The sequence below is a fragment of the Notechis scutatus genome, chromosome 2 (assembly GCF_049901735.1).
Source record: "Notechis scutatus isolate UNSWTSFEM ecotype Mainland chromosome 2, rNotScu1.2, whole genome shotgun sequence".
Lineage (NCBI taxonomy): Eukaryota > Metazoa > Chordata > Lepidosauria > Squamata > Elapidae > Notechis > Notechis scutatus.
Genome location: NC_142010.1, coordinates 167,317,021 through 167,329,091, shown reverse-complemented (window position 1 = coordinate 167,329,091; position 12,071 = coordinate 167,317,021). Strand labels below are relative to the sequence as shown.

Genomic DNA, 12,071 nt, shown 5'->3' with positions numbered 1-12,071 from the left:
TAATAGCATTTAATATCCTGTTTTTTAAATATCTAATTTATCTTTTTTAAAAACTTGTGCAGTAGAAATAAAGCAAATGTCTGTGGAGATTCTGAGTCATCCAAGTCATGGTTGTTCCAAAGGTCCTTTTTTCAAGAGGCAACTGAACTTTCTGATTTTTCTTTGAAGACGTTTTGTCACCTCTAGCCCTTCTCTCTGTTAGTCTAGATATATCCAGTTCTCACAACTGTTCATTGTATGTTTTAGCCTCTGGTCTCCTAATCATCTTTGTTGCTCTTCTCTGCACTCCTTCTACAGTCTCAACATCTTTTTTGTATCATGGTACTTACACTTGCTTATCAATCCATAGACATCACCTATTATGCGCATCCCTGAACTTAACTAGTAAGATTATTTGTGTATAGAACATACAATATAATTATATAGTCTGACGCCTTGCCATGACCAGAGTGGATACTCATAGAACTGCTGAGGTTAGAAAAATTATTTCAACTTTGGCAAACAGAAAGGTAATTCTTTAACAAGGCCTAGAGTTGTTTTACTGAAGCATCTCTTTAAAGCAAATCTATGTATTATTAGGGTTCTGCTCAAAGATTCAAAGGCATAAAAGTACTTTAGAAAAACATCCACTGCATCTGTCTGCAACTCCTTAAACCCAAGCAAAGCCATTTCCCGATATTGTCCAAAAGTTGCAGATGAGTCAAGTAACCTAGGAAAAGAGGTTGCCGCTTGGAGGCTGATAGGTGCTGTTAGACACCTAATACATATCAGAGATAATATTCTGCTTTGCTTAACGTACTTCTGATAGTACTAAATTGCCACATAAAACACATAAATTATAAAAAGAATCTTTATGATGGTCAAGTCATTTTTCTCTAAAAATATATATAACAAAAACCCACTAAAAATATTATCCCCCAAACTGAATACGAAGACTGTATGGCCATGAGGCTTCATCAACCCATTAACTTACATCCACTGTAGGTGTTTCTGGTGGTCTCTCTAATTTTCGTAATTTCACTTTCTTTATTTTTTTTCCTGGTCTTCCTTCTTCACCTCTCATCAATTCCCTGTTTAGGAAGAGACCCACACAAATTGAGCTATAGCAAATATACGCAGAATAAACATAACGAGTTTTCCAATACATCCAGAAAGTAGGCTATATAAATTCCAGATAAGTTTCCTTAAGGATATCAATCTAATAGGAATAATTCTTCCCTTTTCCCCTTATAAAGTTACTGTTCAATTATGTTCATATTCTTACCTGTGGTTCCAGTATGACTGTTTGTAGATATCATAATCCTGTACTTCTGCCTCTTCATTTTCCCAAGAAGCTTGGTCATATGGTAGATCTCTCCATTTAATAAGATAATGAACATTCCCCTTCTTATCCACACTGGAAGAAAAAGAGGATAATCAACATAACCTTCTAAATAAACCTAGTCCACAGAAGCAGAAAATTATGCTTCATCCTTTTTCCCTTCCTGGAAATCCACTAATTAAAGAATGGGAAAACAGCAGGCATCCACTAAGTTCATAGTAAGTGCATATTCTTAAAATAAACAATTTGACAGTTGTGCAAAAGTAGATTGAATTCCTACTAAAAGAATCAAGATATCAGCAGTAATGGCTGCCAAATAAGCATGTACACCCTTTGCTACTTTCAGAATAAATCGTGTACAGGTTTGTTTTCCAGATAATAGTTCCTTATTTGCCTAACCTATGATTGAGAATTCGATGGATCATCATCCATTCTGGTTTAATCCCAAAACGATAAAACCGTTCCTCCATCTCTGCAAATTTGGGATCCTTGTTCTTCCGTTTGCGACTCTTCTCTTCTTCTCCCACAAAGTCTCCTGAAGGTGGCTCATCCATATCATTTTTACGTTGATAATTGCGGAACATTACTTGGCAATGCAGTTCCAGCTGGAATAAAGCAGATTACACATCATTTGAATATGGTCAGACAGTTTCCCTTCCCCGATCTTTTGAAAGATCAGCTTTTACATACCTGCAGCTCAGAAACCCAGGAACAGTGCCAGTAGGACATCCCCTGCCACTTGACAAAGAACTGTCTCTCAGGTCTTCCCTCCAGAGGTTTAGGAGAAGGTGCATTTGGATCTGCATCAGCAGGCCGTGGCACTGGAGTTGGTAATGGAGGCTGTCCCCATTTCCATGTCAAGATTTTCTGCACTTTGCCTTTCAGAGGTGGGCACTATCAGTGTGTAAAGGCATTAGAAAATGTTTGCTCTGGGTCCTCTAGCATTTGCTAAAGCTTCCCAATACTTTCATTATATCACTATTAGAAAAACAAGATCTACATTCTATCCCAGAAAGTTTTAAACTATAGAGAACATTCCATATTCCTTTTCAGGATTAATAATAAAAAATAGACTACAATGAGAACCACAGAATTACACTTAATATATTAGGCACCTTCAATAACCAGAACAGAAGAACAACTGTCTAATATGTAGGTATTGTAGCATGGCTTACAGATCCTTTTAACCAGTTTCAAGAGGGACGCTTCATAACAACTTGTCTTGTACAGCACAAAAGAAGCATTCCAATATTTGGACCATTAGAAATTAGCAAGTGGAGAAAAATCAGGATAGCTTATAACTAGTGAACCATTTTAGTTAATACAAAAGAGTGGTTCATATGAAAAAGCAGAAAATGTTTTGAGTACACGTGATTTTTTTTTTTTTTTGATGACGGGTTAAGCGCCAATAAACATTCTCTTCTAACACTGTATGGTCCAGGTATTTCTATAAGCAACCAAATTCCTCATTAAGATTTCGTGATTTGATTCTGGCCTCAACGTCTAGTTATTTTTATTATAGCTCTTTCTACTTCATGATCTAGTAGCTCCTACCCAGAGTAGAACAGTATTTCCTTCTTAATTATCAATGTGTTTACAAAGACATTCATGGCTCATTTTTAAATAAAATATATAAGGTCTACAAAAAATTATTCAAAACCACACTCACATACTTCTCTTTAGGAATAAAAGTTCAGTAAGATGTCTTTTACCTCATAATTTCACCATTCCCACAATAAACTCTATGCTACATTTTACACTAGTTACAAATTATTGTAAGGACTCACAGTACAGCGTGGACAAAGCCACTCTCCATTGGGGATTTCTGGCAAAGGAGGATTCAAACAGTGTATGTGATAAGATGAAGGACAGGCATCACAGCAGAGAAGTTCTCCACCATCTTTGCAGACACGACAGAACTCCATGTGGTGATCATCTTCTTCCTCTGCATCCCCCACAACATCCTCCATAGTTTCCTCACCCTCAGAGTTATCTTCTTTAGCCTCCCACTGGATACCTTCTTTTTCCTAAAGGAGAGGCAAACTGTTAGCTCCAAGTGCTGTAAGTTCTAGCGAGCGTTCACCTCTTTCCCAGTCTTCTACAACCCAAACTCACACAATGGGGGCAGCTCCACTTGCCCTCTGGTGCTTTCTCCATATCTGGATCCAGACAAACCATGTGATAGGCACGAGGACAAGTGTCACATAGGATGATCTCTCCCCCCTGCTGGCACACCTCACAGTAATCCTGATGATCTGTCTCATAGCCATCCACTGTTGCAGTTGCATCTTCTTCTCCTAATGGAGACAATAGTGTTCAAAGCATTCAAAAGCGATCAAGTCTTTAAGCAAGACAAATGCATTTCAGACTTATATCGTAGAGAATTAGCTAGATAAAAGATTTACAATTGCAAATTTTAGATAACTAACAGCTGTAGAGATTGCAGTTTGAATCCCACCAGTGATTTCCAAAGACTGGACAATGAAACAGGTATACACTAAGAGGACCCAACTAACAATTAAGGTTTTCTTTGTTATGTTCTCAATAGGACTTCATTCCAGAATCTTTCAGTTTGATTCTTTCTCTAGACCGACAGTAGCAAGTTCCTTTTTATGGATTTGAGGCAGGAACACATAGGCCCATCCTATTCTTGAATCCTGTACTCCTTGGAGCTCATTTTAATCAGAGTTGAGTACCTTTCTTTTTCCTCTTTCCTGCTTTTAGTTTTTTACGACTGCGGCTGCTGCGACTGGTAGAGCCATCTGACACAGAATAGCTGTTGATACTTGCATCATCAAAGTCTGATTCAACATCCAAGTCATCCTCCTCACTCTGAAGAAGAACAAATACATTAGATAGGCAGATGTAACAATAGCCACCTCTTCCCAATCTCATGAATGCTGACGGAAGCTACTGCCTGAAGTAATAGATTCTACCCTCTACACCCAAGTACCAGAAAAAAAGTAACTCACAGATGATCTTTTACGCTTGGAGCCAAATCCTCCGAGTTTGATTTTTAAAGGTGCCACCTTCTTGGTTTTGGGTTTTTTGATGTCAGGGACACGAGGACTAGCCTTGGGCTTTTTCCGCGCATTAGGTCCTAGAAGACATCACCTCCCAGTTAAATAGCACTTAGAACTCAACTACTGTATATTCAGTATACAAACAATATTTAAGGAAATTAGGGTTGCCAGACACATTATAAAAAAAGGACCTCTGTAGCTACATCTTCCTCTCACCTTTTCCTTCTTTGGTCTTGGCCTTTCGAAGTGGCACTTCAACAGGAGGCTGAGGAATAACAGCATCCACATTAGTTACCATGCTCTCTACTACAGCTACAGCAGCGGCAGCAGCCGCTGCCACTGACGCTCCAGAACTCCCTTTGAAGGGATTATTTGTGCTGAACTCTCTCCATTTGGCCCCCAGAACCATCATCATTTTTGAGACAGCAATTTTAGGATTTTTTGCAGCAATAAGTGGCCTAAGGGAAGGAGAAGAGAAAAAAGAACATTAGCAGGTTATGCTGGACTAAGTGAGATTTAAGTTCTATTCAACTTCAATAATCACATCATTCCCACCAAACAAGACAATTTTCTGTGTACTGGCTAAGTTCTCACCAAAATATGAGATACTAACACAATCAAAACAGCACTATTTTCTTTCTCTTTATAGGCAATATTGAACCAATTTGCAGGGCCCTCAACTTGTATAAATTTAAATCCTCAGGCATAAGATATTGCAATAATGTATGGGAAATATAACGATATAAATGTTACCAGTACAGCTTATTAGAGCTCAACAGTATTATCAACTTACTTTGTAAATGAGGTACAGAAGCATAGAAAGAGTAGCTGGCCTTTTTTTAAAGCAGTTTAACAACTATTTAGATTTCCAGTTCACAGTTCATGCTTTATTAAAACTACTTAGTTATGCATAATTTAATGCAGTATAACTGAGACATGAGGGACAAAACAGACTCATACCTGACAAACTGACTGAAAGCCTTGTAATTTGTTAGAGTGCGATAATCTTCTTCTGTGAAAACGTGATCAATATCTTCCATGCCCCAGTCTTCTAAAAGCTGGGCAGAGGACTTAGGTTCCTAATAAAAGAAGGGTATACAGAAGGTAGTATTATCAGAGATAAATTCTCAACTTGAAAACTCTTTTCGGTCCCAAAAAAGCATTTTACCAAAGAAGTACATGAGAGATTTAAAACCGAGCAAAGGCAAAATACAAGACAGACACCAAGGCTACAAAATTCAGGAAGCAGAACAATAATCTTTTAACTGTAACTGTTGTTAGTCCATGCTAGTATATTCTCAAACTAATCTAAACAAATAACTTTAGCAGAATGTTTCAGATTCACCTTGGAATCATCATCTTCATCTTCTTCCTCTTCTTCCTCCTTGCGCTTGGTTTTGTTCTTCTTCTCTTTTTTAGGCCCAAGTTTTTTCTTTTTCTTTTTGCCAGGAGTATAGTCACTTCCCTCACTATCTGAGCGTAACAGCACCTCCTCTTCTTCCTCTACAAATTCATTTCCTTCACCAGAGCTATCTCCAAGCTGGAATGGAGGCAGGGGGAAAAATTAAGATAAAGTGAGCATCAAACCCTTGTTCTTTCAGAAAGAACATCAGACTTCCTACCATCAACATGAAGTCCCATCTATTCAGAAAAAAAGCTTTTCTCTCTTCAATCCCTTACTCCCCCCCTCACTGTATTTTCCTATTTGCTTTTGTATCTTATTCTGTAATCCAATTTTTAAAAAAGTTCAATCCTTTACAACCACCACACATGCAGACTTTCTATTTTCTTACCTCTTTTTTCTGACGCTTACTGAGCTTGGGTATCTTAGGTTCTTTCAGCTTCTTGGGCTTCTTCTTTTTCTTGATTTTTGGCAACTCTGCCTCAGATAACAGTTCTTCCTCTGGCTCTTCTTCAGGCTCTGAGATAAATAATAAAACCAGCAAGTGTGTTTCTAAAACTCAAAGGTGACATCATACTCTGTCCCTAGATTACATCCTACCTATACTTACCGGAAGCTGCCTATTTTTTCAAACTACAATGTAGGCAGTAACTTCTCTAATCTTTAAATTCTGGTATTTTCTAAACTCTTTCTAGTTTGAGTTTCTCCCCACAATGAAATATAGGTAATCCTCAACTTACAACCATTTGTTTAATGACTGTTAGAAGTTGAATAAAAGTGACTTATGACCAGGTTGCACAGTTGAAGCATCCCCATGGTCATGTGACCAAAATTTGAGCTCTTTGTACAGTCCTATGGTCATACAATCACCAAGTCCCAGCTGACTTCTGACAAGCAAAGTAAATGGGGGAAGCCAAATTCACTTAATGACTCTATGATTCACTTAACAACTGCAGTCAAAAGATCAAAAAAATGGGGCACACTCACTTAACAACTTGCTTAGCAATGGAAATTTTGGGCTTAATTGTGGTCATAAGTCAAGGACTACCTGTACTAGTAATATATTTCATAAATGAAATGTAACATTCAAAGAACTGTAGACTAATGTAATCAATCACATAAGCACTGAAGGTTTTTTTTTAAATGGGAAGATGCAATCACCTGTTAAAAATTACACATACGAAGCTTTCATTAAAAGAAGCAATTTCTATACAGTACTCATTTTTTCTAAGCCAAACTGATGTAACCGGACATACTAACTTCCCTATAAATCTGTATCCAAATCCCAAATAAAAAGCGATTAAAGGAATACTCGTTACTCCATGGAAGTAATCCCTGCAATAGTTAATTGGCTTTCTGCATCCATTTTCTATGTAAATATCAAAACAGCATAAAAAATAGCAACAGTCCTTCATAAACAAACATACAAAAATCATAGGAAGCAGCTACCAAATTATCCTTCTTGCATCTACTTTGAAACCTTTACCCTCACAGCAAACCTGATAGGAAACTGTGGTATCCAAGTTCAGCAAGTGTCAGAAAAGAAGAAACGTAACCTCTATTTCAATCACTAGGTGTCTATTTGGATACTGGTACTTTTCTAGTTCACAGTCACATCTTCTCAATGTAAATGCAAGCTATAGCTCATTTCTTCTCCCTTACTGTCTCTTTCAATTTAACACATCATTCCTCATTCCAAAACACCACCATCCCATCCGTTCTTCCAATCTCCCACTCCCCAAAGCACATAGAGACACGGTCAGTAACCAGCTTCCTTTGTGACAGGATCCACAGTAACCCAGTCATTCTTCTTCCCCTCCCCCTTCATCAGCCACCCCCGCCCATTACACGCAGCTAGAGTCACTAGTTCTCCCTCCAAGGAAAATGGCCTCCTAACCACAGGCACCGGGCAGGATGAGGGAAGCCACAGGTCAAAGCAGTTGCTGCAACCGAAGGACAAGAAGCAGAGGGAAACTTCTGGGTGGAGTCCCGTATTCCCAAACCAGAAAATACATCTTGTGCCAGAAATATTTTTTATTACATCCCTTCTGCCCAATCTTTCTTACTACAAACATTTCTTAAGTTAAACTAAACCAAAGTATTCTGGACCAAGTTTTCTTTCCACTGCTTTTCCTAGGCAAACTAACATCCACCGAGATACCTATCTTACTTTTCAGCTGATTAACACAAAATAACATTAATTATCCATTTCCCTCTTGAATTTTGGAAGAGAGAAAAGAGCTGACTCTCTTAAGGTAAAAAAAAAAAAAGAGGTAATACCTAATTGGTTCAACAACTATAGGAACTTCAAAAGCAATGACTCTTAAAAAAAAAATGGTTCCTGCAGAAAATAACTGGTCTCAAACACAAAAGTTTTCTGAAAACAATTAAAACGTGACCAAAATCCATAGCTCATGACTTTCTCTGCATCATGCTGGCCATATTCAATCCAAAGGACTACGGTGAGCAGTTGTAAAGTAAGCTATGCTAGGTGTGGCTGGGAACAAAAGTGGGTCATACAATTATCCAAAGCATAGATCACTTTGAATACAGAAATACTAAACTTTCAAGCTGGCAATAGAAAGAAAGTCAGGCACTTGTCCCTTAGATTTACTCTTTGAGGGTGAAATGTTTGTTTTGATAGGAATCATTAGCCATACTTCCAGTCTCATCTCCTTTAATATCCATGCAAGGTACCCTCTGCACATCAACAAATGAAATAAACCATATAGGTTTTAGAAAACAGATGCAGACACCTGAGAGACACTTTCAGTAGTACATGGACTAATAAACAAAAGCTTCCTTGAAAATTTTCCCATTTTCAAATACATTAAAAAAATGACAAATTGCTAATTCAAAATATTTGAGATCTACAAAATGCTCTTCCCAAACACAGCAGAACACAGCTTCTGCATGAAGCAATGGATATAGAAGACATACCAAATATTAGCAGTAGCTGTAACCACAGCTTCATCTGCAATCCAAGAAGTTTGATGTCATTTTTATACTGTGGGGAAAACCTCACATTTTTACTTTCTATGTTCTGTTTAATTGTTGATACTACACAGTGTTGTCATCATAAAGTTATCATTAAATATTACACGAAGGGTAACATTACTTCCATGTCAGCCCTATAATAAATCTGGAGTGTTGTATTGTTTCTGGTCCCATATAAAACAGATGACTCTGTAGCTAGTTCTGGTTCAGATAGCCAACAGACATATTGTTTTATTCCTTGCCTTAAAAAAAAAACCCTTCTATCACAGCATTCCTATGTACCTTGATGTTGATGAATACTGTTGTTCAACAGGATCTCCATCTCCTCCTCATCACTGCCAGCAGAGCAGGGCGATGGGGATCCCATGCCCGACGCCATGCCCTCTGGTTAAGAGGGCTTCTGGGATTCTAGCAGCTTGTGCTATCTTGGCACTTTCGTTATTAATAATGGCAGTAACGTGCTACATGAAGAAAGAAGAGCAAGCAATAAGATTTGAAGTCCCAACATCTTTACTAAGTTGTCAGACGGCCCAAATTGACTCCCTAGAATATCAAGAAAAAGGCAGCACCAGGGAGAGCCAAAGAAGCCAACGACTTGGCCCAAGCACCAATCCAAAGTGGTCCTGAGGGCAATGCTCAATTAATTCAAAGCAATTATTTCATTCAAAGTAGACTGACAGGAACTTCAGCTTTGGGTTTTCCAGTTCTTTTTAGAGGGAGCCTGTGGGCAGGAAGGCGAATGTCTGGAATAACCTGGCTATACTTTATAAAAGATAAAAACTATCTGAGGGCTTCCTTCTCACTAACTTAAAAAAAAAAGAAAAGACCTCCTCAAGATTTACACTTCGGTGGTGACCAGTAGTCCAGCTGCAGGGACAATATACCAAGGGATCGTTTGAAGGCAAATAGCAAACAAAAGGCACAGTCAGCTCAAAGAAAAGCAAGGCAAACTTGCTTCCCCCTGGGAAATGGGGGTGGGCACGAAGGCAGAAATCAAGCAGGGTAAGCGGTGGAGGCGCGGGGGGGGGGAGGGAGAAGAGACGGAGGGAGGGAGGGAAGGAGGGAGGGAGGCGGGGACGGGAATGAAGGCCGGGTCTGGGGGATGGCGAGGAAAGGCCGCTTTCCCGGCTCTGGCCGCAGAGGGAGAAGCGCGGCCGGGGAGCAGCGGCGCCCCAAAGCGCTCCCCAGACACGTGCGCCGGCCGGGGTCGCGCGGTAGACAGCGCGGGGGCCCCTCCTCGCCCCCAGGCTGGCTCAGGGCCCCGAGGGGGGCTCGCGGAGGAGCGGGCAGCCGAGGCGAGCCACCCCGCCTCCCTCGGGCGCGCCGGGCGGCGGTCTCCCGGGGGGAAGCACGGCAGACGACCCTCGGGGGCCTGCCGCTCGCCCCCCCCCCGGCCGTCTCTCCGGTGTCCGTCCGCCCGCCCACCCGCCCCGGCCTCGCCTTCCATCCCGCCCTCACCCGACTCCGGGCGCCCCGGCTTCTTATTTCTCGACGCCGCTGAAGGGAAAATGGCTCCGGCTCCAGCGCCGCCTCTTAAAGGGGAAAAAAAAGCCCCAGCCAAGCTCCTCCCCCTGTTTTCCCCCCACGCACTCCCGCCTCCATCCCATAATATGCCCCTGGTGCCTTGGAGACGGGTCCCACCTCCGTCACCTCAGTAACCCCCCCCTCAACTGAGGCATCCCATAATACTTCTCTGCCCACCGAAGTACCCGCTCGGAACCCGGCTCTGCATCCCATAATAACCACTCCCCTCCCCTTTCCAAAACATCCCATAATAGTCCCTGCGGGGGGACCGTCCAGTAATATACACTCCCCCCATGCGGAAACATCCCATAATACTCGCCCTTACTCATACACACCACAATAGTCACCCTTCCCCCATGGAGGCATCCCATAATAGTCACATTCTCTTCTTTCTCTCCCCCCACAGCACCGTCTCACTGCCCTGAACATCCCATAATACTCACCACTACCTACCCTCATCCCCTTGCCTGGCTCTCCCAACCCACCCACAGTAATCTCTCCCCACTCACTCCTTCCCTGGCATATCCCATAATAAGTGCATGCTGGCTGCCAAGTCTGGTATCCCAGAACAAGCCCTCCTCCCTTTTGCATCCAGCCCTGCCTCACTGAAATATTCCCGGAGCCCCCATGGCATCCCATAATAGCACACCCAGGACATCCCATAATATCAACCATTTTCACCTCTCTCTCTCCTCCCCCTTAGCCAGGCATCCCATAATAGTCTCTGGCCAGTGAGACATCCCATAATACTACCAGCAACTCTTAGCCACAGCCTACAATGCTCGCACTTACTGCATCTCACTCTCCCTTCCTGCAGCCCATAATAATCCCCGCCACACTGTTCTTCCCCAGACAAGTAAAAGCAGCAGGAAAAAAAAGACCCTGCTCCAGAGTCTAAGGCACCCAGGGACCCCACTGGACCAGCACCTTCCTACAGAGAGCAACCCCCAAACCACTTGGCAAATGTGTTATAAATGTGTCCCATCCCCCTACTGCACACACAGACCATAATAACCACTGGGGGCATTGGGCCAATAACCTATCCCATAATACTCTAGGCAAAGCCTGCCAGGAATCTCCATTCCTCCTTCAAATGATGCAGACTGCACATCCCATAATCTTTCATAGTCTCCTATACAGTAGGGACATGGGAAGTCACACCTTATTGTCTGTCTAGTATAAGGCCTCAAGACAGATTCCACCTTTCCACAATTGTTTCTGGCAGTTTTGATAGCACAGGGATATGGAGAAAGTAACTCTATATGTAATGATTCCTGTATATGCAAATACAGTATTAATCTAAACAAATCTTCAGTCACAGACATCCATAGGAACATTTCTTGGATACTCATTCTACTTTTCTATGTCTAGTCGTGAAAAAAAAATCAGTCCACTTCAGTTTTAAAAAATTATTGCAAGTGGCTAATAAAAATTGTTCATGATTATTTCTATGTACACAAAACACATCCCACAACAGCATTTAAGCATACTATTTTATAGGCACTTCTTGTCAGATATTCTTATTTTCTTCTTTAAATGTCCATACAAGTATTCCAAGAAACTACAGAAATGTAAATACAAAGTCTTATTTTAAATGTAACCGAGATTCCCTTATTGACCCCCAATGTTTTATGTTATCTTTCAAAATGTCCCATACGCTGTTGATATTTAACATGCATGGAAAGCTAGGTACAAAAATCTCTTGTGCTGCTATGCATTTCAGTGCTATTAAATAAAGAAAATTGATAACATTGTTAAACGCATAGCATCTTTGCTCATTATATCCATTTATTCCCTGGAAAAG

General features: G+C 41.0%; 1 protein-coding gene across 2 annotated transcripts in view; it reads right to left on the bottom strand.

Annotated features, from left to right (window-relative positions):
• The window catches only part of CHD4 (chromodomain helicase DNA binding protein 4), a 30,318-nt gene extending 19,505 nt beyond the window's left edge, over positions 1-10,813 (bottom strand). Inside the window, exons 1-14 of one of the 2 annotated variants that reach the window (XM_087954044.1) lie at positions 10,777-10,813; positions 9,026-9,204; positions 6,138-6,265; positions 5,690-5,884; positions 5,305-5,423; positions 4,561-4,802; positions 4,294-4,421; positions 4,018-4,153; positions 3,437-3,618; positions 3,109-3,348; positions 2,012-2,215; positions 1,721-1,926; positions 1,265-1,396; positions 974-1,070 (exon numbers count right to left, since the gene is read on the bottom strand). In XM_087954044.1, the coding sequence (XP_087810170.1) occupies positions 974-1,070; positions 1,265-1,396; positions 1,721-1,926; positions 2,012-2,215; positions 3,109-3,348; positions 3,437-3,618; positions 4,018-4,153; positions 4,294-4,421; positions 4,561-4,802; positions 5,305-5,423; positions 5,690-5,884; positions 6,138-6,265; positions 9,026-9,122 (2,106 nt within the window). In that variant the 5' untranslated portion in view covers positions 9,123-9,204; positions 10,777-10,813. Of the gene's footprint in view, positions 1-973; positions 1,071-1,264; positions 1,397-1,720; positions 1,927-2,011; positions 2,216-3,108; positions 3,349-3,436; positions 3,619-4,017; positions 4,154-4,293; positions 4,422-4,560; positions 4,803-5,304; positions 5,424-5,689; positions 5,885-6,137; positions 6,266-9,025; positions 9,205-10,201; positions 10,466-10,776 lie in introns of those variants that run through there. The other variant, XM_026688040.2, reaches the window with a different exon arrangement.
• Between the last annotated feature and the right edge of the window lie 1,258 nt (positions 10,814-12,071).